The sequence below is a fragment of the Aplidium turbinatum genome, chromosome 1 (genome assembly GCF_918807975.1).
Source record: "Aplidium turbinatum chromosome 1, kaAplTurb1.1, whole genome shotgun sequence".
NCBI lineage: Eukaryota > Metazoa > Chordata > Ascidiacea > Aplousobranchia > Polyclinidae > Aplidium > Aplidium turbinatum.
This window is the reverse complement of record NC_137472.1, coordinates 31,891,969-31,917,637: the sequence shown is the minus strand read 5'-3', so window position 1 is coordinate 31,917,637 and position 25,669 is coordinate 31,891,969. Positions and strand designations below refer to the sequence as shown.

Genomic DNA, 25,669 nt, shown 5'->3' with positions numbered 1-25,669 from the left:
ATCCGCCTCTGTTGTAGTCAGAAGGAAAAAATTCAAACGGATTGATGCAATTTGTATTAACAACTAGTCGGATTTGCATTTCTGTTTCCGGAGGCTTACAGTAATTTTGCATACTTTTGAAACAATTTATTTAAACCTGTGGTGATAAAAAAAGAAAATTGTTTGTTAAACTAGTTCTGAGTAAGTTTTTAAGATGAGATTAAAAACTGAACATAAGAACCGCTCATACTGGCTCAGATGGCAAGTATGCATCAACATAGGAAAGTCACACACGTATCAATCAATTGATATTTGAACTTCATCTATAGTTTATAATTTTACCTTTCACATAGGCCTTAGCAACATAGATAAATTGCATCGCACTGTCAACAAGAGATTTTATCTTTGTTTATTGTAGGTATTGTTCTTGTATCTTATTTGTTGAGAAAAGTAAACAATATGTTGCTTGATTGAATAAAAAGTATCTCCATAAACAATGGAGGAAGAAGAAAATATTTTAACTTTGCTTGTCCCGATTTTTAAAGATGGGTTCACAAAGGAGCAAATAGATGAACTCGCCTCAACTTTAAGAAAAAAGAAGTACATTTCTGAAGGTTTGTATAGACATTGAACACTGGTTAAGTCAACATAACCTTAATGTGATAAAGTTAAGTTTAAAAACTGTTTCGGAAAATCTAGCCTTCAGATGGAATATACTTAGAAACCTGATTGAGAAAGTGAAATAAGAAAGTTATAATCTTTTTTTTTAAATCTAAAATTCATATACGGTAGCCTATGTGCACTAATCTTTTTTTTACATTTTTTTCCATAATCAAAATTCAAAATCAACAGCTCTACAGTTACAACTTGCTCCGATAAAATAATAATTGTGTAAGCAAACTCCATTTCAAAAAACATGATCTGTTGTGAGGTTTTTGCGAAAACAATAGCCACTTTCTATACAAAAATAAACCTGCTTGGTATTCAGCACTTTTTTTGTAGTGTTGATAGTATGCTATCTATCGCTTCGAAAATTGGTTGATATTTTAATTTTAATATGCTTTTGTATAAGTTCATATGCTTGTCATTGTGTCAAAGGGATTTTCTCTCGTTTTTAACCACGAGACGTAAGGTTTGTGGCTTTATTTTGATGTTACAAAGCAATTTCACTTGTTTTTAATATCTCGTTTCAATCATTGCCATTTATTCTGATGCAAAATTGCTCACACATCAAACTTTTTTTTGTTAGACGGCAAGCTTTCGGTGTTGGGATCTGATGTTGAGCAAAAAATCGAAAAGTTATTTGAAGTTGTTCAAGCTACAAATAAAAAAGGATGGATGGAAAAAATTGTCGATTTCATCGAATTCAAACTTGGTACAATGCAAAGCACTCGAAAGATAACTTATATAATAACTTGTAGATAACTCAGTTATACAATATTCACGAGCATCGATGGCAATAAGGATATTTTGTCATGTCAAGATAATCTTTAATCAAAATTAAAGGACATGAGTTAACAACTGAATAATAAAAAACTTTGATAAATGAAGTTAAATAAACTTGTAACTTGCAGCGTTTAAACACCTGTGCAAAATCTGCCTTAAAATGCCTTTGAAGTTGTGATCATTTGTGAGGTAACCTTGACTACGATAACTCCCATCTGTTGTGTTTGTTTAAGTGCCTTCACATTGATGCGTCAACAATAGACAATGTTTACACTATCGTTATGTGTTGTTGTTGTTGTTACGTTATACAGTGTAATGTATAATGTATGTGAAGTTATAACGACATAAAATCTGATTGCATCTATCGACGCATGTACTGTGGGTCTTATCAGATGGTGGAACTGTATGATATCATTATGTGTCTAAAGACAGGGCGGATGTATCGTCGATAGTAGAAAGATGCTTTGATCCAGATGAAAATGAGCACATCAGATGGATCTTGCGGTCGTGGAGGGAGCTGAGCGAAATGGAATCGGACGTTAAACAGCTTTTTTTCGAACTTGCAAGGCTGTAAGTTATTGCAAGTTTGTAGTCGTGAGGTTTGCCTACTGGTCATTGGTCAAAGTAAACTACTTCGCAAAATAATTTTGATAAACCTGTCACTTGTAAATGATTTACTTTTTCTAACTGGATAACATGTTTCGATTAGTTTTGTGACTTTTTGCATAGGGAACTGCCAAAGGAGAAGTGGCTACTAGAATTTTCAGCTTACATTGCAAATCCTGAAGCAAATGATCAGTTGGTTGAAAAAATCGTCGAAATGCTGCAAGAAAAACTTTCTGCAAATCAAACTTCTGAAATAAACATGGCATCTAACTTCAGTTCATTTGTTGTAAGTATAAGGCTACAAATGGTTTTGTTGGTAGGCTATCTTATAGAAATGTAATCTAGCAGCCAAAATCACGAACAAAATTTGGTTAATTTTTAAGTTTGGTTTGTCACATTCGACAATACAGCCACAGTTGAATTTGTTTTCTCAGAAGAGCCTGACAAAATTCTGTGCATTCCGTTTATTTGCATTAGCAGCAATGACGTAACCGGCGTTTTTCGATACGCAGAGTTTACATTCTGACGACATTCCAAATGACATCAGTGCTTCTCTTGAGCTTTTGTTGCCAATGCTGGAAGACTGCTTAAAAGAAGAAGATGTGCAACAAATGGGAAATGAGTTGTTTAAAAGCCATTATCAGTTAAAAGGTTCTTGATTGAGTGTTTACTTATAACCTGTATTTTATTAAGGTATTCTTATAGTTTGAAATTTAACCAAAACATTTTTTTTAATTTGGTTTCAGTTGTTTTTGGCGATGTTTTGTCGACAAAAAAATTTCCCGTTTCCAATCCATGATATCATTACAGTAGAATACATGAAAGTGTATAATTTCAAAATAGTTTTATGCTATTAGTTACGTTTGAAATCAAAAGGTTGCATGCCATAATTTAATGGGTGGCACATTGAAGGATGTGGTTTTCAAAAACAACAACATTTGAAAACACTTCAATTGTTTATTTCTCAATTTTATACCTCTTCCCTCGCGTCGTGCAAATGAAAACTGCAATCGCAAAAATATTAAGATTTAATTACGAGCATTGCGCTAGTAGATTTTGGTTAGAGAAACAAACAATGTTTAAAATAATGTCTTGGGTGATGAAACCAGGCAAGGAGGAACCACGTGGGCCTGGGCCCACTTACTTTATTTTCTGGGTGGGCCTGGCCCACGACGCCCACGTGGTTCCTCCATGCCTGGTTGCTGGTCGATCGTGTTTTCTTTGTTACCAGTTCTGGCCACATCCTTGCCTGGCCTGGCCCACTCATGAAAGCCAAATTTTTTTGAAAAGGTAGCGAAAACAGCAAATCAGATAGGGAGTTCTAAAAAAAGGTCTTCACTCAGTTGATACGCACTAGTTTGATTATTATCTTTGATAGCTCAATGATGAAATCCGGTCTTTAAACTTTTCTGTTGAGCCCACTATTGTCATTGATGAGCAGCACGTGTGGGTGTGGTTGCGTGTGATTGGTGGAGCAATCTATCAATCAATATAACTATTCTCTATGGTTAAAACAATGATATCATTACATATGCACGTACTCTATAATGCTGCAGATTATCACTCCCAGGTGGTATTATAACTGTGTGTGTATTGTTGCTTTTTTATTTGTGTGTACATCGCCATAGTTTGTACAGCGGTAAAGAGCAATTTTGTAATTTTTTGGCCAAATCGGGCCCAAGAATGGAAAATTTCCACTTGTTGGCACGAAAGGCAATCATGAAAACACAGTGTATAAACGATTTCAAGTATTAGGAATGAAAGAGTGTTATGGGGGTTTGGGGGGCTTTGCTCCCCATAAGTTGGATTGCCTTTGACAGCTGCGCCTCTGGTCCCACCTACTTTTAAAATGTTTTTCCCATGCCTGGATGAAACCAAAGACTGGCTGATCTGTAGTAGCCTTCCGGTGTAGTCCGGAGGTATCGTGAACCTGGGTTAGTAAAAGGGTAGACAACTAGACATAGACCCTCGACTCAACAGTTCAAGCGACAAAGGTTGTTTAAAATGTGGACGCGCAGTTTATTCGTCTTTGTTTTGTTTTTAATTACGTGTTCTACTAAAAAACGTTTGTGCAGTTTTGTTTTAAAATCCAAGCCATCAGTGTTTGTTGTGAACTTTGAACGGAAACAAAACTCAAAAAAATTTCAGAGAATCAAGTCCAAGAGCAGTGTAAAATTCAAATAAGATCACCTTGTGCTAATTTCAAGCTCATGAGTGATAAAAACAAAAAAATATTCCCGAAAGGTTTCAAAACCAGTGGTGCCGAAGTTAGTTGAGGATTGGGGGGATAAATCAAAATTTTATCAACTTTTAGACAATTTTGAACATTGGGGGGGATGCATACTTTTATACACAATTTTAGTGGTTGTGGTATTAGGTTTATTAAACAATCACCGGACCTCGGTAAATTAGCTGCTAACAGCATAATATAGCCTACAGACAAGAAATCGTGGAGATAAAAGCGTTACCTGTGCTCTTGTGAATGACTGCTGCAAGATTAAGAAACAAGCAAAGAAAATTGGTACCTCCAGCTGGATTCGAACCTATGACCTTCCAATGAATACTTAGTTTTTCCAAAAAAACAACAGAAGTTATAGGCTACTTTTCTTTTTGCCCTCTCCTTCACTAGAATCACTACACTTAGTGCGCTATAGGACAAAGTCACTAGTCAGGAGACTGAAAACAATCGAAGCTACAGAAGAACATCTGCAAATTTGTGACAAAAATGCTAAATTTCAAAGACATCACAAGAACTTGTTACAACCGAATTGCGTCTTACGGTAGTGCACATTGAAAATACATTAGCACTGTCATTTATGCTGATGTCATTAAGAATATTTTGGTCAATGTTGCAAACAATGCTAGCATTCAACCTTTCCTGTCCCAACGTATTTCTCAGTCAGGTTTTCAATCTACGAAGATTGGAAAACGACCTCTCACAGCAGCAAAAAAAAAAAAAAACAGCAGAGCTTACCGGGCAAAAAGAGGTTCTTAATCAGCTGGAGTATTTGAGAATAGAGAGATTTTTCCAACTCGGACAATGCCTGGTAAGCTCTTTTAGCATCGTACAGAGATTTTGCTCCTGTTGCCTTTCTAAATGAATCAATTTGAAAACTCATCGATTGTCTATTCAGCTCTGGATAATTTTTGACCATTTCAGGAACTAAGCCGGTCTTGAAAATTCGTGCAAGTTCTTTATACTTTGCCGAATCAGAATTCAGGCTACTTTCAAACCGCTCGGTCAGTTCAGACATAACTCTGTCCATGAACTGATTGTAAAGTATTTTATAACTTAATGCAGTTGAGTGTCTGCAGTAGCTGCCATCGAGCCTCCACCCAATCTTTCAGGGACTCTTCTTTGCCGTGATGCTTGCAAATAAAATTAGCAGCAAATTTTTCCGGAAGTGAAACTGCATTTTTGTAATTATTGTTCTCAAACTCCAAATCAGGATATTTCTCTCGAGTGATTTTCACGGTCTGAAACAGCTCTTCACAAGAGTCAATGTCAAGCTTTTCTCCTTGCAACGTGATACTAAATTGCGCTATAAATGCCAAAGGCTTCAAAATCAGCACAAGTCCCAAATACGTTTCTGCTGTTTCTTCATTACTGTAGTGCCGTGGCCAGGGGCCTGGTCCAACTCGTGCTTAATACCTTCAATGAAGGTCCTTCATTGTCTAGCGTCAAATCCAAGACAATTTAGAACTGTGATTAAACACCAATAAAAGAAAAACAACAGCAATTCAAGTAGCTTACAAACAACTAAATCGAAGTACAACTTCATAGCAACTATTTTTTTCTGAATTATTGGAATATATCCCCCCCATCCCTCCCTACTTCGGCACCACTGTTCAAAACGAGATTTTATTTCGACAGCAAAATGTAAAATATACAGTATATTATTAGACGACGCAAACTCTTTCTGGTTTATATTTTTTAGTTGAGTTTACAGTGATGCGTTTTGTTTCATTATTGTTGTTCAAAGAATACTTTTGTATCATTTAACTTTGACTGAAGAGATCGTTTTGAACAGCTAATACCAACTGCTAATAAAATCATATTTTGATGATGTAGATCAGTGGAATCAAATGACTGTTAATGATTCAAATCCCACACCAGTTTCAACCTTTCTGGAAATCCTGAAGGCAAACTTTGGAACCGAAGGAATGAGATTATTTTTGGACTCTCTTCTTGATTCAGGTTTGCTTGTTGTTTTGGTGTTGTATCTTTAATTAATGTTTTCTTTTACGTTGAAAGTTTGCATTCCAGAAGTTGAAATGTAAAGTAAATTATCTCAGTAGCTTTGTTGTCGGTTACTCTGTCGAGGGACCTGCAGAAAACTATCCTTTAAAAGTAAACTTTGCAAGCACAAAAGTTAAAATGTTAGTTTAACTTTATGAATCATTTCAAAGCAAGGTTTTATCTCTCTGGGTTTCATTAACAAAGTGCCCTATTCCGTACCGGAAGACCATAATTCAATGCGCTATAAAGTGGCACCGAATAATTATTTTGTAGAATAGCGTTAAATTGTATTTTAGAATGCAACGGGGATTTGATAGAATAACCACAGAGCTATGTCGCTGTCTATCTCTTATGAAACAACAACTTTCGAACGGGTAGCATCAAAACATATCTGTCAAGCGAAAAAAAGATGATATATCAAGCTAATGATATGTTTTTTAATCACCGCATGTAAATAGTATGGTACTTTAACTTTACAATACAGAACAATTCCATTTGTAGAATAGTACGGTTGTTTAATGCGTGGTATAAATAAAGAAACCTTTATACAAGAAAAGTAGGCTACGTCTATACATAGACTAAACATAAAGTGACCATTTAAAAAGGTTTGTCTTATTTCTCAGACATGACAGAGTTGAAAGAAATTGTGAAAAAATGCATCACACAGAAAGATGAAAGTTTGATTTGGTTGCTCACAAACTGGGAAAATATCAAACAGCGATATGACATCTTGCAAAAACATACCGACAAATTTCCTGTTTTAAAATCTTTGTAAGTTTTTAAAATCAATTTTTTGGTGTTGTATATGGAAAACTACTTTTTATTGCAGAAGCTCAAAATGCAACACCGGCCTTCAAATCGGTAGCATCAAAACATATCTGCCAAGCGAGAGCATGATATATCAAAGCTTGTCAGCCTCGATAGCTCAGTTGGTTAACGCTTGACTTCGTGAACGAAGAAGCTTCAAGATCAAGCGGGGCTGGTTCGACTCTCGTGGTATGCGCTTGAGCAAAGCATTTTAAGGACTGCTCTCCATTCAGCGGCACCCGGCAACCACACTTCAACAATCGGAAACCTTCACTCTGCCAATCTGGCCTTGCGCCAAAAGCCTCTACAAGTATGCGAACCTACCAGGAATAACCTATCAAGGCTTTTTTCAGTCCGAGGATGAAGATTCAAAACCAACCACCAACCAAAATAGTAAAAAAGAAAGTGTCTTATTTTAACACTCACTGACATTTAAAACATCTGCTTTTGTTTTCCCAGGTCTATCATTTTAAAACTATGATTCTTAACATTTTCTCTTGTTAGCATTCCCTTGAAATCACCAACCAATTCTCGCACCCTCTTAAATGGCATAAGCTAGTAATCAGAAATAAAGTGATAAATGCAAATGCTACATGCTTATAAATGTTGCATTTTCTCTGCATTTGACAGCGATTCAAGTAATCCGAGTTCGCTTCTTTGGGTTGTTTATTCGGTTTCTTTACTAAACGAGACCGCTTCAAAAATGATTGTGGATTTGCTAAAACAAGTTTGCACCAACGATCCTTTGCTTCGCGTGTCACATCAACGTCAAGAAGGACTTGAAACAACTTTTCAAGATAAAGTATGTCATTAGTATTCTATATTTTATGTGACTGCTTATGAAAAGTATGGGCAAACATTGCATTAACAAGATTACGATACTGTTACATTGTTCCAGTGATGTAAACAGTCCAAACTCCAAATGAACTCCGTAGCCTACATCAATTTTATTCCATTTCTTGATTTTATCATCTTGGTTGTGGTTAACATCTTCAGGTACAAACGCCAACAGCTCGTCCCAGGAGGTCAAAGCAGCAGTCAAAAAATGAGGTTACTGAACTTTTGCTAGTCAATTTTAATCAAAAGAATCTCAACTTGTTGAATGTGCTTTTAATAAAACTAGCATTGGCTGCCAATTCTCACCCTCTTGTTATAAAATGAACGTGGAAATAACCATAAGCTACCTTTTGTAAGACAAAAAAAGACATTGATTTAGATTTAATATTTAATTCCTGTGCATGTCTCTTGACTGATTTGCTCAGCAAACATACAAGCCAAATAGCTTAATTATTAATTGTGAAACATCTCATTGTACAATCACCTCAAGTCAAAGGATTGACTGCAACCTATATGGATGCGGAATGCTTTGCAGCTATTTAATATATATACATTTTTTTTTTCAAAGTAAATGTTATGGCCTATTAGTCTACTGCATGTATTGTGTGTGAGAATTAGGGATTGTAGATCATAGGGATGCGAAACTTCATCCGCTTTTGGCTTATCCGCAACACTAGAAGGGTTACGTTTTTTTGTAATTTACAAATTATTTTACTTTTTATGGGTTATATAAGAAGAGTGAAGTTGGTTTTAAAGTAATTTAAGGTTTTTAGTTGAAAGCAAGCCAGCAGTAAAGCGTAAAAAAATGTCAAATTGGCAATTGACCCTTCTAATGTTGAAGGAACAACGGAGTTGCGCGTCCCGTAATGTACCGTCCCTAGTGAGAATGCACAAGTGCACATTTTGTAACAATGATTTATTGTAAACTTGTCATTGTTTTAGCCAGAGGTACGCCCCCGCTACTTTAAAAGTAGCGCGCTATTGCTACCATTACATTACATATTACCATTACAATTTGCCAAAAGAGCGGCGCTACGCCTTCTCGCTACCAGTAAATGAAAAGTAATGCGCAGCCGCTACTCGGACAAAAGCCAGAAGCCCGCGCAACTTTTGTCTTAAACTGACATTGGAAAACTCTGTTCAAATATCTTGTGATATCACCTTTCAGGACCACATTCGTTTGCACTGCCGTATCAATGTCCCTTTGAACTTGAACGTAAAATTTTATTTTGATGCTCCAGTGTTTCTATCAAAATCTTTTAAAAGCGAAACATTTTTTCCGCTTTAAATTGGAAAGTAGCTGATAACGAAAGTACGACTGAAGCAAATGTAGCGTTATTCCGCTACCGCTACATTAGGGAAAATTGGCGTCGCTTCTGCAGCCGCTATTCTAACAAAAATGCAGCACCGCTATCGCTACCAAAAAGTAACGTGCTAGTAGCGGTGCTACAAAAGTAGCGCGCTACTACCTATCTCTGGTTTTGGCTGTATTGCAAATATGTGATGTTGTGATAATTCACACAATACTGAATTGTCAATACGAAATACGAACGCAATAAATCTCAGATCATGTAGACCAGGGCTTCCCAAACTGGGGGTCGCGACCCCCCAAGGGATCGCGTAACGAACTTCAGGGGTCGCAGAGAGTATACCAATTTGCACAAGGTATTGCATGTTAACACTTCTGTGCGAGATGCTGTGACAGTCGCGCACTCAATAGGCGTCGATTAAGAGTCGCGCACTCAATAGGCTATTTTTGAAAATTTATGAGGTGAAATGGAATCGGAGTTAAAAACTCTTTTACTGCATCGTGAAGTGAGGTCGCTTTCAAAAGTCAAAGCTTTAAATGACTAGCCTATTAACGTTGAAAACTGAAATCGTGATTTTTCCAACAGAATAAAATTCAGTCTTGGTCCACCATTTTCGCAATAAAATCTAACTTTTGAAATTATGTCAAATGTCAGATTTGCTTGAAAAACTAAACGAATTTAATTTTGAAAACATCAATATTTTGCATTGAAATCTAAAATTGATGCGTTCATCAAAAAATTGAACATCTTGAAACAAAAATTTCAAAATGATTTATCTGAAATGTACTCACTTCGCCTACCGTTCCAGCCTAAACAACATTGAAATCGCCTTGAGACCTGCATTAACAAACACTGTGCCACGGCTGGACTTGCTTTGTGGAAGAAAGCGGTCACACCCATCACATTGAATGAATGTGTTTGCTTTTTTGTTTTGTTTCCAGTAGGCTGCCCAATGCCCATAGGCTTCGTTGTTATGGTCAGAAATAAATAAAAACAAACTGAACTGAGAACGGTAAATTGTTTTTGGTTTTCATTAGATTTAAGCTTTTCAATAAATATCATAAATATGTATTTCACACTGTTTGTCGTTTTAATCGTAAGGGGCCGCGAAACATTTTAGGAGATTAAAAGGGGTCGCGAGCAAAGAAGTTTGGGAAGCCCTGATGTAGACTGTAAAGTGCAGCCTACTGTAGAGCATTGAGAAAACAAAACATAACGCCGTCAAGAAGTTGAACGTAGTCTATAAAGACATTGAAACTATGGAAATGTAAAAATGCTAAGTAGCGTATTGCAAAGAATTTTATTTGCGGTCAAGGAAATGAAATTTTTCAAGAAGCCAAAAAATAATACCCGTAATACTAATCATGGCCTTTGAGATGATATCTTAGGCCCGACACGAATGAGATGCTATGGCCCCAAATCCAGGCATTTGATAAGAAAACCGCACTGTATTCAAAGAATGGTTTCTTCATGATTCTGGACTCCAAGTTTAGGTTCCGGCCCCTAAAAATACTTCCGCCCCGGGTCCAAAAATATCACCTAGAACTCCTTATCGACGCTACTGATACTAATGATACCCTAAAAAATAATAGAATAATTACCCTATTAATTAATATCATACTATGCTACAGCAAAGTGATAAATTATGGGTGCATTACACTAGCGTATGCAGGGGGGCCTCCCCTTATGCCACCTGACAGCACCATTTTACAGGAATATTTATACCCACATTTTTGTTGAAAATGCTCTCAGAATGCACCAAATTCAAAGTAATTTTTCAAAATTTTCTGGGGGAGGCCCCCCAGACCCCCCGCCGCTGGGTGTCGTCTTAGGCGAAAACGCCGTCGGGCTTCGCCCGCCGGTCGTCAAAACCCCTCCCCTACAAAATTCTTGGCTACGCTACTGTCAATGGCCCCCCCCCTTCAGAAAATCCTGCGTACGCCACTGGGTGCATACAAATCTTTTTCTGCAGGTTCCCATGTCAGTTTACTCGCTTTCAATGCGCTTTAGTATCAAGGACTTCTACATCAAGATATTTTCTTTTAAACAATTTCAACAATTAGCTTATCAAAACAATTCCTACGTTAATTGATTTTTTTTTTTATGAAAAAATGATCAATAATTACTGGTCTCTCTCTGATTTATCTAAAAAGAAAAATTGCAAACTTGGTAATTTATTTCTTGCAGCCCAGTTATAGTCTTAGTCAGTGTTGGATTTAGGTAAACGCCAACAAAGCTGTTACTTTTACCTTGCACTTTCTTTGCTTATGGACAAGCCTACCTAACTGCTCACGCCTTATCTAAAATTAAGTCTTTTTGAAAAAAATGGCATATCAAAATTTTTAGTCAAAGAATTTTGAAAAATGCTATTTTTGAAAGTTGAAAAAGTTTCTTGCATGGACTACTCTAGCCCATGTCATTTACTCATTTGCAGCGAACTACACTTTTTAGTATCATTTTATAAAAGTTTGACCTGGGATATCTAAAGAGGATGAAGATTATCCTCTTTAGATAGCCTATCCCTGGGTCTGACACTTGTACGATGGATAGTTGATCTTGCCGTTCTACTCACGGGAAGATATTTCTTGAGTGTTTCCAAATGTTTGTTCAGAAAATTTGTCTCAAAAACTTGCACATTGCTATTTCCTTTACGTGTGTTGTTACGGAAACGAAAAAATTCAACAATTAAATGACGTAATGAATAAAAGCCACTCTGATATGTTTTGTTACGCCAAATAGCTTGCAAGGAAAACTTCTTTTCTTTGTCAAAACGGGTAAACAATAGAGATCGTTTAAAAGAGGAAGTATGAGAGAAGTGCTGTGTGCAATAATGCGTTTCTAGCAAACTTTGTGTTACAAGTGGACCATCGCTTAAAAGTTCAAGTCAATTCAGTTGTTTTTATTTCTAATCATCACAGCGACAACCAACACATGTTTAACATACTGTGTAGGTCAAGAAAGAGGAACCGTCTAACATCGCTGATTTTCATATGCGAAATTACTATAAAAACTCGTTTCATTAGGAAGCAATGTGTTTTGTATGGCTGCTGTTTGACTCTGCATGTGATTTTGATCAAATCTATTCTTATGCTTCAACGCTTTATAACTTTATTCTTACATTGCTTTCATAAGTTAGTAGTTTGTAGTAATAGAAGAGATCGAACCGGTTTGAGGAACAATTTCCCTCACTTCACGTCATCGTGCCATGTTAAGTACCATGGAACAACTCATCAAAACATAATTTGCCGTGGTTACAGAATCGTTGTTCTAAGGGCTTGGTTAATTTATTTGTTTAATTTACAGAAAGGAAAGATTGCTGAGATTGACAAAAATAAAGCTCAGTGGACTACCCACACTACCACCGGCTCGGCAGAATCATCCTTCTCACCGCAATCTACACCATCTTCGCAACAAACAACTCGCCCTCACTTTATTTCTGATGGAGGTAGACGAAGTGAACCTGTTGGGGCAATACCTACTTATTTCGAACCAGCTGCACTTCGCCAGGTACAGTAAACTAACACAGAAACAAATTTGCACTGGTTAATTTTTCGAAAGCCCATGTTGGGAATTAAAGGCTGTCGGAAAAACTGAAATAATTTTTATTGAATATTTTGTCCCTGGTTTAGCAATAAAAACCATAGATTTCATTTTCACAGTAATTTGTCTTCTTTGCTTCATTTGAAATCGAAATATCCAAGCTGTATAGCCGAGTGGTGAGTCCCTTGAGATGATGCTCGAAAGGGCGAAGATTCAATACCACCCAAAAGCATGGGGTTGTGTCTTCGGCTGGGCGCACATAAAAGCATGTATCCAGGTGGACACGAAGATTGGAATGCTTTCCTTCTTGTCAACAATCCAAATCTTCAACAATTTTCCCGCTCGCTCTGCTCACTTGATCATTTTTCGATGATCCAACCAGCGACACAAAAATCTCGTCTTTTCACTAGCAGTTATAAGGGGTGTAAAGTTTTGTGCTCACCCAATAGTTAACGATTAAATTAACTCATTCCAGTGTTAATGAAACTATGAAGTGAAATGTGCCATTTGTGAAGTGCACAACAGCGCACTTCAATGCTCTCACGTACTCTGACTACTTTAACTTATCCTCTAAGTCTAATGCACTTAAAAAGGTATTGGTGCCAAGTTAAGATTCGCTTGACATAACCAGAGCTGCAGTTAAAGAGCATATATGAGAATATATAAAGTAGTCATAGCAGGCAGTGAAGCTCGCTGTCAAACTCAGTGTACACTGCCGACCATACTCTAGCCCTGATTCCGTCCGAAAATCTAAAGTTGAGACCAATGCTGCTTTTAATGTAAGAGAGGCTAAAAAGTATATGCCACAGTAGTGATGTGGTAAGGTTTTCGGATGAAAGAATAATCCATTGCTATTTTATTTGCGTATGTTAGTAGTCTGCCACTCGAAAACTTTAATTATTCTCACTCAATGACACAATGAATACAAAACCTTCCGATTTGTTTTGTTGCGCTAAATAGCTTGGAGAAAAAGCCTAATTTTTTTTTGTCAAAACAAGTAGGCTAAACAACAGAGATGGCTTTATAAAATGTTTGGGTGCTTGCAAACTTGTGTGTTATAAGTGTTGCGCTTGAATGAATCTTTCTTGTATGGTTGACTGATTTTGAAATGCGAGATTGCTTTAAAAACGCGTTCCGTCAAAAAGCAATGTCTTTTGTATGGCTGGTATTTAACTTTAAATTGTTCATATTTCTTCTTATACTTTAACGATATGTGACTTTATTGTTGTATTGCTTTCTATTGCCGTAACGAGAAAAATGAAGCCATTCGAGAACCAGGAGTTCACCTCACCTGATGCTGCCATTTTTATGAACAATTGATTAGGCTACTTATTGTGACTGGTTACAATACATATCCGGATTGAGAAAGCCTTTTTAAAAGGTTAATCGTGGCAGTTTTGACATACTCGCAGTAGCGTTGACAGGGGATCCAAGAGGTACTTTTGAACCCTGGGCCGAGATAATTTTAGGAGCCCATAACCTTTTCAAGGGGCTCGGAGCTTCAAGAAACCACCGCGTATTTTTTGGATATACAGTAGTGCGTTTTTCTTGAAATGTTGTTGTTTGGGGCCAGAGGATCTCGTTGGTACCGGGCCTAAACTATCTTCTCAACACTCCTGCATACTTTTATGGGCTTTTAACCACTAACACTGTCCCAGTCATCGAGATTGACAGAGTGAAGTTTATGCTTGTTGTTCAAGTGTTGTATGGAATGTATCTTGAAATCTTTTGAAAACAGTACGCCTTGTTGTTTAGGAATTGACAGTCACTGCAAGAACAGACAGTTCTCATCAAATTCCTACTGGCAGTGTTGAAGTGAGTGTTCCCATTCAACCTGATCACAGAACAAATGTACCATATGAGCAGAACATTTCAGAAAGTCAGCCTGATGCCATGCTTCGGAAGCAAGATGCCATCACTGAGGTAGGCGGCACAGAGCGTATAGAAATAATCATATTCTAAAAAATATTCAATAACACTTTACATAGCAGCAATGACATGCAAAACTTTTTGTACAGTTGAGAAGTACAAAATTTACTCTCACATCATTTTTGAGTGCCTATGCCTAGCGTTGTAGCCTACGACTACGTTACGACAATGGTAACTACAATTTAAAAGTATCAATGCCGGTAGAACTGCATCGGTATCGACTGAGTGACCAAATAATAATAATAATGTTAAAGTGTGTTTTTTGTCGCTCTACAACGGCTAAGGTCTTTTAGCGACAGGGTTTATTTTTTATTTTGTATCAGATGTAGAATGTCATCACATTATTACCAACTCATCTTCACTGTGTTATGAGAGAACAAGATCGCTACTACGTAGCGATGCCATTGTTTCGTAAATGACAAAACAATTAATTTAAATCTACTGTTGCAGATTGGCTGATCTGTGAAAGATTGGCTTATTTACTATCAAATTAACTATGCAAACTCTGAATCTTATGACTAAAGTCGAAAACCAAATTATGTCTTGCAGAATACGACACGTATGACAAACCAAGATGAAAGTGTCCTGACTTCCCACCCTACCACCGGCTTCATAGAAGAATCTTTTTCACATCAATCTGCTAGACCTTCGCTACAAACAAATCGCTTGTCCCCCTATCCTGTTGGAGGTAGACGACATGAACCTGTTGCGACCACACCTACTTCTTTAGAACAAGGTGCACTATCTCAGGTAAGTTAACAGAAGTGCATATTTTAAACTTGATCTTCGCAATGAAGCAACGTAGTCAGGGGGGGGGGGCAAGGGGAAACTGACATGTACAATAGTAGCCTGCGTATTCCCTCAAAAAGAAGTGTGCTGGCTAAGTCCCTGCAGTCAAGTTATGTTGGTCTTTTGAGTAATATGAGTCAATGTGATGTTCGCATCACGCAATCGCGCAGCAACATCAGCCTTTTTAACACAAGCGCCAGATACAAAAAAATGTAATAGGCCTACTTCTAAAAACCTTACAAGTAAATGAAATATCATTGCAGTAACACAGTAACGTATGCACATACTAATGTTCAAACAAAATTTAATAAAAAGTACATAGCCTAGTATGTTATTGGGTTTAAAAAGGAAATAGAGGGAAAGAAAAGTTACAACATGATGAACACTCACATCACCCTTTTGGGAAGGAATATGTGAAAAGGGAGAAGGGCCCCACAAAAAGTAGAAAAGAATCACATGCGCAACGTTGCCTTCATGCCTATCCCTGATTTGAAGAAAAAAGATATTGTAAACAAGACTGTATAAAAAATACTTTGTGGCGGGTCATCAAGTTTAACATGTGCAGTTTTTGCTTTGCAGTGTATTTCTTATAAGTTGATCAATGACACACGGAGTGTTGTGAACCATGATTGTTTAATCTTGGTGTTTTTTTCTCTGCGCAAACTTGAGTTTATTCCTGAGCTACCGGGATGCACAACATGCGTAATGTGAAAGCATGTTTTATATATATAGCCTACATGAATCAAGTTACCTTTCGAATATAGAAAAGACTGTCAATGGATGGATTCTGTCAGTGGATGGAATATTCCATGGAAAACATCTCTTTGTTCGCACCACCCAAAATGTTTTTCTCTCCTACGGCTATGCCGTCAAGTTATAATTCTCAATTTGTTTTAAGACTTCGGTTGCTGCTGCGCCAACACCTGCTCCGAGAACAAAATCTAGACAAAGAGTAAGTGTCACACTTTTTTTCGCAAGTTGATACTGAAATATTGTGTCCTGTAGTAGGCCCACTGTGCAAGTCTACACTTGTAAATAGGCTAAGAGTAGCCTATAAATACTTGGTATGTAGCATAATAATACTGGCTATTACAATACTTCTGATGCCATAGAATAACTTTTGCATACATCCTTGAGGCTTGAGCTCGAGATTATGTTTTAATACAATTAATACAATAAGCTAGACTCGGGCAGAAATTCCTTAAATTGTGAAAATCATTATTTTAGCCGGCTTGACAGGAGTTTTACTTCTACTTCCAAAATTTGTGCAGAAAAAAACACAAGAGGAACTTGTGGCATCTCAGGATTTATTTACTGGTCTCAGTACATCAAAAGATGAAACCAGAAAGCATCAAACAAAAGTACAACCACCAAATCTTCCTCCAAACCAGCAACATGGCGTATGTTATTCGGACTGCTGTTTCATGGTCTGGACGCTTGTCATCTTACCGACTTTATGCTGTAAAGTTTTTGTTGCGATATGCAAATGATGCCACAACTTAACCACTCGCTGTAAAGTAGTCAGTCAAGCTGGTGCATTCAGACTTCAGAGCATAGCGACCTAACTATACATAGACCAGGGGAGGCTATACACTGACCATGCCAACTTTTTGGGTATGTTGTGTGACTGGGCGACTTTTGTGTACTTTTACAAACATTGAGCTCGATTTTGGCACGTAATAAAAATTCGAAAATTATTTGGCAGCACTTGTAAAAGTATAGCTTATCTAATATAGCTTATTGTTGTCTAGAGTTCAAAAGCAAACTACACCAGCCTCCAGTCATCATTCTAGGTTCGACATTGGCAAGACCTGTGTATGCTATATAGGACGCCGTGGTTCAGCTGTTTATAACTTTGATGTTGATATATTTTTATTTATGTATTTGCATCAGAAAGCTGTCCATAGTCAAAACAACGAAATAATACACAAATTGCAAAAGCACAAAGAACCACTTTTGATGATGTCAGTTTAAGAGCTCACTGAACATTCCCTGTTAGAAGTTCAAATACAATGATCCCTGGTAGAATGAGACATTGCTTGATAGACAACAAAACAAACACTGTGATTTATAGCAAGAGCAAAGAAGAAATATTATCCTTTGCAGACTGTAATAACCACTGATTTGTAAACCAATAAATTTTCTCATATCAGCCTCATCAACTTTGAAGTTTATCCTATTCTTGTCTCTCCTTGCATATAAGTTTGATTGCTCTACGAGTAAAGAGAACATGTAATCAGCAAAGAACAGAGAAAATATCTCAAACATGCTTTTCCCTCCATGAGGTTGGACCTTATCGGAAGGCTGCAGTTCTTTCGGGTCGCGCAGTGATGCTTCGTCTTTTTTTCTCCATCTGCAAGCTCTTTCCGTTCCTTCGATATAAGTCATAGAAGTGTTTTCTGCTTAAGATCAAGCTTTGAAAACATGAAGCTATGACAGCATCAAGCTGTGACAACGTTTCTTGGTAAAAGTAGTGAGAACTTTTTTGGGATAAACTCCGTTATTTGTGTATCACATGTTGCCAACGTTCCCATTTTAGGAACAACGTATAAATTTAATTATGTGAAGAAAAATGTTAAATATAACGAAACAAATGGTAGGGGAAACAAGCTATTAGTAATATTCTCCCATAAAAAACGCAAATATTTAAAAAAAAGTTTAATTTGTGTTTTCGAGAAGCACTTTATTTCGAAATATGAAAAATATTATTTTTGACTAAATCCATCGGTTTCATAAAGAAAAAATTTTGCAAATACTATTTTTTCAACAAATGCATCTGAAACAATAATAATCATTCAACAACAATATCCAAAACAGAATTTTTTAAATCAGGTCTGTGTAAAGCTGTGCGCGACTTCAAACCCATGTTCCCATTTTGGGAACGTTAATACACAAATTGCAAAAGCATAAAGAACCACTTTTGATGTCGTCAGTTTAAGAGCTCACTGAACATTCACTGTTAGAAGTTCAAATACAATGATTGCTGGTAGAATTAGATATTGCTTGATAGACAACAAAACAAACACTGTGATTTATAGCAAGAGCAAAGAAGAAATATTATCCTTTGTAATGCAAAGTGCAAAGTTTCTACTTTGTTGTCTTGAGAGTAAACCTTCAATATTATTTGTGCAGGATCCATTTATGAGGGCAAGTGACCAGCATAGCTTTACTTTGGAAGACGATCGAATATCAAATGAACGAGTTCCACCACAACCAGTATCGAGAGCGTCAGTTGACAAACCAAGCGCTGGACAAGTTTTGGTGAATCTTGTTTATTTGAAAAAGTTTTTATCTTTCTCTGTTTCAGCCAATTTGTTGTCATGAACAGAATAGACACAAGTTTTCACAACTTTACCCAATCGTACTAAATTAGTATAAAAATATGTTACGTTACACATGTCAAACATTTGTCCTTGTTTTGTCTTTATTTTATAACAACATATTTACTAATTTAACTTTTAACAGGGGGCGAAGACTACCTCTTGTTATTTGTTCGTGATTTTTTTGTATGTTGTTGTTTTTAGTTTAACTAAGCATATTTTATGAAAAAAATTAAAGTTTTAATTGCATTGTTTGTTTTTTATTACGTTCTCAAAATGGGAACGTTGACATGAAAAGGTACCAAAAGTATCGTATTGTGTTGTGTAGGGGAGAGTGGGGCTAGTCGGAAAGATTTTTTTTAAAATTGAAATTTAAAACAATTGGTGCATAACCTGACAACGTGAAGTGGCTTAAATTATCATCTACGGTGTCCTCTATCATGCAACCAAAAATAAGTATTAAGTCAATTCAGCTTTTAATGAAAATTTAAAATAAACAAACATGCAATTGATTTTTCAACTAACCCCATGCCTGGGGTTAGTTGAAAAACGTCAGTTTAATGCCCACTAATGAACTGGATACTCTTTTTTCAACCAACAAACATTTACATGGGGTTGTAAGCAAATATGTTTACCTGCTTTAAAATCAAAATGCAATGAATTCTACGCCTAATCATCGTAAAACCATTTTTTAATAAACGCATTGTTAAAACTTGTGATGCCGTATATATAACACTTTCCAAGTTATTCAAATTAAAATTTTACAATGTACGTCTGCTTAAAAAAAATACATTGGAGCTTATACTACTTATTATCATACCACGACGATATACTCGTATCATACTACATAGTCATACCGTTATCAAACCACTTTCCAACTAACCCCACCCACTATTTTCCAACTAGCCCCATTAGCATATGACAAACTATTTTCCTAAAATATTTAAGCATGGCGCATTGGACTAAAATTTGTTTATGTCTTAGTGTTGTTGAACACCTACAGATGACACACACCAAAAAAACTTCTGCCTATCTTTAACGATATCGACGCATAAGATGTTTTTAATACGCCAAAAATTTTACTTCGAAAGTAAGAAAATATAAAATTGTCTGCCAAACAGGCATACCTTGACTCAACAAATCGAAACTAACATGGATTATGTGTTTTTATAAACTACTTCACATGTTCGCAGTAAATATTTAAAAACGTTATCGAGAGTTAAAAAAATGATCATTTTTCAACTAACTCCGCCTTCCAACTAACCCCACTCTCCCCTATTTGAATACGACGTAAACTTGGTTTATTGTTGGTGGTATGCGTCACTGCATTCTTATGCATTTTGTGCTTTGCAACCGTTTTTCTCGTTTTGTGCATTGCAACCTTGTATGTTTCATGCACACTACACATCTTCCTTGTGATGATTATACTAGAAAATGATTCAACGAGTCAAATCGCACGGTTACAGACGGAGGTGCAGTAAGTCCCCCAAGTTGACGCCTGGGTTTCTCCACTTTCATCAATGACCGAGCAATTTCGCGCCTGAACTGAAGGTGGTTTTCAGAAAATTGATTTACGTGATTACAAAAACGGAAGGCAGCTACAATTGAAAGGTTGACAATATGGGCAAAAAGATTCCACCACCATTTTTTTGATCGAAGTCGTGGCCGGTAAGAAGATAGCAACATGATTGTCACATACAGTACATTTACACCCCCCATTCCCTGATTGACATAGCAATCAGAAATGGTTGTGTCACTGATTTTTTCTTGTCATGTTTCACTCTTTGTGGAACTGTTTGAGTTGGTGCTACACCGTAGTAATTTCTTGCAACAATGACAGCACAATTATCGTTTCATCTGGCAGAAATTACAGTGCCGTCTGATCGGTAATCAAGTTCTCCTCCAGGCTTTTTCTAGAAGGTTTTCTTACTGGAGAGAGGACAGGAACCGGTCCTGTTCTCTCTAATTGTATCACATGCTCTGATGTTTTCTTTAGCAAGATCAGTAAGTGGTTGATGGCTTTTGAAAAAAATGTCAAAGAATATAATATGTTCAGTTGGTCTTTGTTGGCAACACATGACAGCATTGTCTCAACTACGTGTGCTCCCAAAGGTTTAGTTTTTCTTTCATCTTTACCGCAGTAGATTTCGACGTTGTAGGGATAACGATCGGAGCTACACAACATCCATAACTTGTAACCAAACTTTACTGGCTTTCCTTTTATATATTGTTTTGCACTGTATAATCCTCGATAAGGAATCATCGATTCGTCAACGCTTAGTAACCGGTGAAAGGTACCAAATTGTTTACAATTTGACCTTAGCTGACCTAACAGCGGCAGTACCTGCTGGGCCATTTTAGACTGAGCTAGATTATGATTGTCAGCCAGATGCAAGTAAGTTTTTATATTGCGGAAACGGTCTCTGCTCATGGTCTTAGAAAATATTGGTGCTTTCATGTCATCTGCTTTGCACCAATAGTCATTTTCTGATGGAAGACTGTAATAACCACTGATTTGTAAACCAATAAATTTTCTCATATCAGCCTCATCAACTTTGAAGTTTATCCTATTCTTGTCTCTTCTTGCATATAATTTTGATTGCTCTACGAGTAAAGAGAACATGTAATCAGCAAAGAACAGAGAAAATATCTCAAACATGCTTTTCCCTCCATGAGGTTGGACCTTATCGGAAGGCTGCAGTTCTTTCGGGTCGCGCAGTGATGCTTCGTCTTTTTTTCTCCATCTGCAAGCTCTTTCCGTTCCTTCGATATAAGTCATAGAAGTGTTTTCTGCTTAAGATCAAGCTTTGAAAACATGAAGCTCTGACAGCATCAAGCTGTGACAACGTTTCTTGGTAAAAGTAGTGAGAACTTTTTTGGGATAAACTCCGTTATTTGTGTATCACATGTTGCCAACGTTCCCATTTTAGGAACAACGTATAAATTTAATTATGTGAAGAAAAATGTTAAATATAACGAAACAAATGGTAGGGGAAACAAGCTATTAGTAATATTCTCCCATAAAAAACGCAAATATTTCAAAAAGAGTTTAATTTGTGTTTTCGAGAAGCACTTTATTTCGAAATATGAAAAATATTATTTTTGACTAAATCCATCGGTTTCATGAAGAAAAAATTTTGCAAATACTATTTTTTCAACAAATGCATCTGAAACAATAATAATCATTCAACAACAATATCCAAAACAGAATTTTTTAAATCAGGTCTGTGTAAAGCTGTGCGCGACTTCAAACCCATGTTCCCATTTTGGGAACGTTAATACACAAATTGCAAAAGCACAAAGAACCACTTTTGATGTCGTCAGTTTAAGAGCTCACTGAACATTCACTGTTAGAAGTTCAAATACAATGATTGCTGGTAGAATGAGATATTGCTTGATAGACAACAAAACAAACACTGTGATTTATAGCAAGAACAAAGAAGAAATATTATCCTTTGTAATGCAAAGTGCAAAGTTTCTACTTTGTTATCTTGAGAGTAAACTTTCAATATTATTTGTGCAGGATCCATTTATGAGGGCAAGTGACCAGCATAGCTTTACTTTGGAAGACGATCTAATATCAAATGAACGAGTTCCACCACAACCAGTATCGAGAACATCACTTGACAAACCAAGCGCTGGACAAGTTTTGGTGAATCTTGTTTATTTAAAAAAGTTTTTATCTTTCTCTGTTTCAGCCAATTTGTTGTCATGAATAGAATAGACACAAGTTTTCACAACTTTACCCAATCGTACTAAATTAATATAAAAATATGTTACGTTACACATGTCGAACATTTGTCCTTGTTTTGTCTTTATTTTATAACAACTTATTTACTAATTTAACACACGTTATGAGTAGAAAGTTGATAGGCTACAAAACCAAATTGCATTCGTAAAAGGAGATTTCTTTTCTGTTTATCATTCAAATGGAAGACCAACTATCGATTTATTTAAAAGTATTTTAATGACGCAGACAAAATCAACAAAACGCGAAATATTACCACAAAAACGATCTCAACTGCTTTAATCTAGTATTTGTGGAAAAACTTGACCCAAACAATCCTTAGAAGAAATGTCAAAATTAACATTTAAAAGTGGTTTATCTTAATTTAAATAGTTACACCATTTTTTGTTCGATTTTAGTTATTCAACTTACATATTGGACTATTAATTGGTCCTCTTTATATTTCACTCCATTGACTTGTTTTTCGTGGAGCCTACAGTATTTCCTCACTTATATGGTCTCTTAAACTGCACGTTGTATTGTTTTTACAGCACCAGTTTTTCAGTTTGCATACATTCAAAATGTTTGAACTTTAAACTGGTGTGTCTTGTTTGTTTTTGCTACTTGGTAATATTCACAATAAATTAAACTCTCCTAATATTTAGCAGCTTTTGACAAACTTTTATGTTGCTCTTCAGATAAAATTGTAAGTTTCTAAACATTGGTTTTGTGTTTTGTCTTAATTGTTTTATTTGGATGGCAACACAATAATACGTCTTGCAAAGTTTGGAGAGGTTTATATCATTTTCACACTTCATGTTTGAAACGTATTTTTCTTTAATGTAACTGAGAGTGGTACATTGACGTTGCTTTACTAGCTCTTCAATGTCAAACGTTTTGTTGTAACAATATCATCCTTATGCCAAAACTTCTGTAATCTATACTACAATATAAAACCTACAGCAACATTCGTTTAAGGGATAAGTTTTTTCACGTTTTAAACAAATAATTTTTATAGCAGCCACCTCCAAGGACAGCGTTTCGGAAAACCAGAGATTTTGATCCTTCCCAAGTTGGTCACGAACGAACCAGTGAGGTCGGACAGCAACAGCCACCAGCCGAAGCTGATCAAGAACAAGTTTCACGTTTTTCTCGTGATCAACAGCAAAGTGTATGTGTATGTAATTTTTATATGCATTCAGAGTATTTTATCAAGCTATTTTTACCTAAAAGTAAAATTATAAGCTACGCTTGTAACTGTAAATTATGCAGGTGCAGTAGCGTAGCGTCTAAGGGGTACATGCCCCCTAATCATTTTAAAGTTACAGAACTTTTTTGAATACTTTTTGAAAAGATTGGTTTTTATAAGGTTAATAAAAAAAATGACAGTTAACCTCTCAAGTAAGGGAAAGTGGTGTAACTTGGACCATGTGTAATTTGGACCAGTTCCCTAACTCAAAAAATAAAAATCGTTTTGTCAATATTTTTGAACAGCTTAAAAGAAAAAATAATAATAGCCCGGATGTGAAAAACTCAGCTCATTAGGTTTGGAAACGTGGACGGGAGATTGAAATTTGTGGTTTTGGGTATGCTGATGTTATTTTGGGGAGTTGGTTGCTAAGCGCTGAGACGTTATTGGCATGACGTTTGAGTTTGATATGATGTTGGTATTATCTTTAACCTATGAGGAGATGTTGTGCTCAATTACAAGACTTGTAACCAGGGCCCAATTCTTGTGCCCAATTACAAGACTTGTAACTTGTAATTTTTAACAGTGCATGACAGTGTGTAATTTGGACCAGTCATCTCATCTATGCAGCATCGCGTCAGTTCAAAATTCCCAAAGCTGCAGTGTTAAGACATGTCAATAACAGGCTACCAATAAATATGCTACACAAGACACTGTCAAAAACCATTGATCGACAACTTGATCTTCCCGAAAATATTGAAGATCAACTGGTCAAACATGTTTTGGAAATGGAGTCAAGATTTTATTGTTTAGGGGCCATAGACTTAAGAAAGCTTGCGAATGACATTGCGCAATAATATCAATAATATATCAATAATAATATCAATAACTGCCAATAATATCAATACCCGCTTCAACAGTGAAAAAGGTCTGGCTGAAAAAGATTGGCTTAAGGGATTCTTGAACCGTCATCCAGAAATTTCATTGCAAAGACCTCAAGCAACTTCAGTTCAAATTACATACTCCAATGGTCCAAAATACACACCAAATGTGTAATTTGGACCATTTTTAAACACTTTTTATTGCTTAATTATTCTGTATTTTTTTATTGTATGTGATTTATATTTTCTACACTGGTTTGCAAGTGCCTAGACTGTATCTGGGTGAAAAATAATACACATTGACCGGAAGTTGGCTGAGTTGTGCTTATTTTTCTTTAAGGGGTTCAAAATACACACCTTTCCCCTACATGTATCTCCACACAAAGTGAAATTGACATGTCTTTTGACTCTTTTTTTTTATTTCTTTAAAAGTAATGTCTAAAAAGACATTATCGTCCAAAAAGAATGTTTAAAAACTAAAAAGACATTATTGTCTAAAAAGAATGTCTAAAAATACATTATTAAAAGTAACTACGGACAGTGGCCAGTGTTTCGATCTTTCGACCTCTTCAACGTAGTAAAGTGAAAGTGGAAAGTTGTCTTGAAGTGTTGAGATGATGATTTAAGAGTGATTGTTGTAAGACAATGAGAATGGATTTAATTTTTAATTTCGTACTCCAGCGAAACGTAATCTTACCGCCTATCAGAAGGTGTAATTTTTTTGAGAGAAATTGTGCTAAGAATCGACTGGAATTTGTTAAAAATAAAAACTAGAAAAAAATGCAAAAATTCACAACTGAGCTAGGACATAACAATCAACTGAGATGGATCTAAAATCGGCTAATCTAATCGGCTAAATCTAACATCTAAGATCTGAATAATAATTTCTAATGATATCTATTTTCTTGTATTTTAGATCCATCTCAGATGATTGTTATGTCCTAGCTCAGCTGTAAATTCTTGTCTTTTTTTCTACTTTTTATTTTTAACAAATTCCAGTCATTTCTTAGTACAATTTCACTAAAAAAAATCACACCTTCTAATAGGCGGTAAGATTACGTTTCGCTGG

General features: G+C 36.1%; 1 protein-coding gene across 1 annotated transcript in view; it reads left to right on the top strand.

Annotated features, from left to right (window-relative positions):
* The first annotated feature begins 475 nt into the window (after positions 1 to 475).
* The window catches only part of LOC145764840 (uncharacterized), a 48,739-nt gene continuing 23,545 nt past the window's right edge, over positions 476 to 25,669 (top strand). The window contains exons 1-16 of the mRNA XM_082576527.1: positions 476 to 593; positions 1,229 to 1,354; positions 1,854 to 1,995; positions 2,155 to 2,317; positions 2,544 to 2,682; positions 6,104 to 6,229; positions 6,895 to 7,042; positions 7,709 to 7,880; positions 12,529 to 12,732; positions 14,521 to 14,688; positions 15,244 to 15,444; positions 16,382 to 16,435; positions 16,755 to 16,883; positions 18,616 to 18,744; positions 22,327 to 22,455; positions 23,552 to 23,707. Coding sequence (XP_082432653.1) covers positions 476 to 593; positions 1,229 to 1,354; positions 1,854 to 1,995; positions 2,155 to 2,317; positions 2,544 to 2,682; positions 6,104 to 6,229; positions 6,895 to 7,042; positions 7,709 to 7,880; positions 12,529 to 12,732; positions 14,521 to 14,688; positions 15,244 to 15,444; positions 16,382 to 16,435; positions 16,755 to 16,883; positions 18,616 to 18,744; positions 22,327 to 22,455; positions 23,552 to 23,707 — 2,304 coding nt within the window. The remainder of the gene's footprint in view (positions 594 to 1,228; positions 1,355 to 1,853; positions 1,996 to 2,154; positions 2,318 to 2,543; positions 2,683 to 6,103; positions 6,230 to 6,894; positions 7,043 to 7,708; positions 7,881 to 12,528; positions 12,733 to 14,520; positions 14,689 to 15,243; positions 15,445 to 16,381; positions 16,436 to 16,754; positions 16,884 to 18,615; positions 18,745 to 22,326; positions 22,456 to 23,551; positions 23,708 to 25,669) is intronic.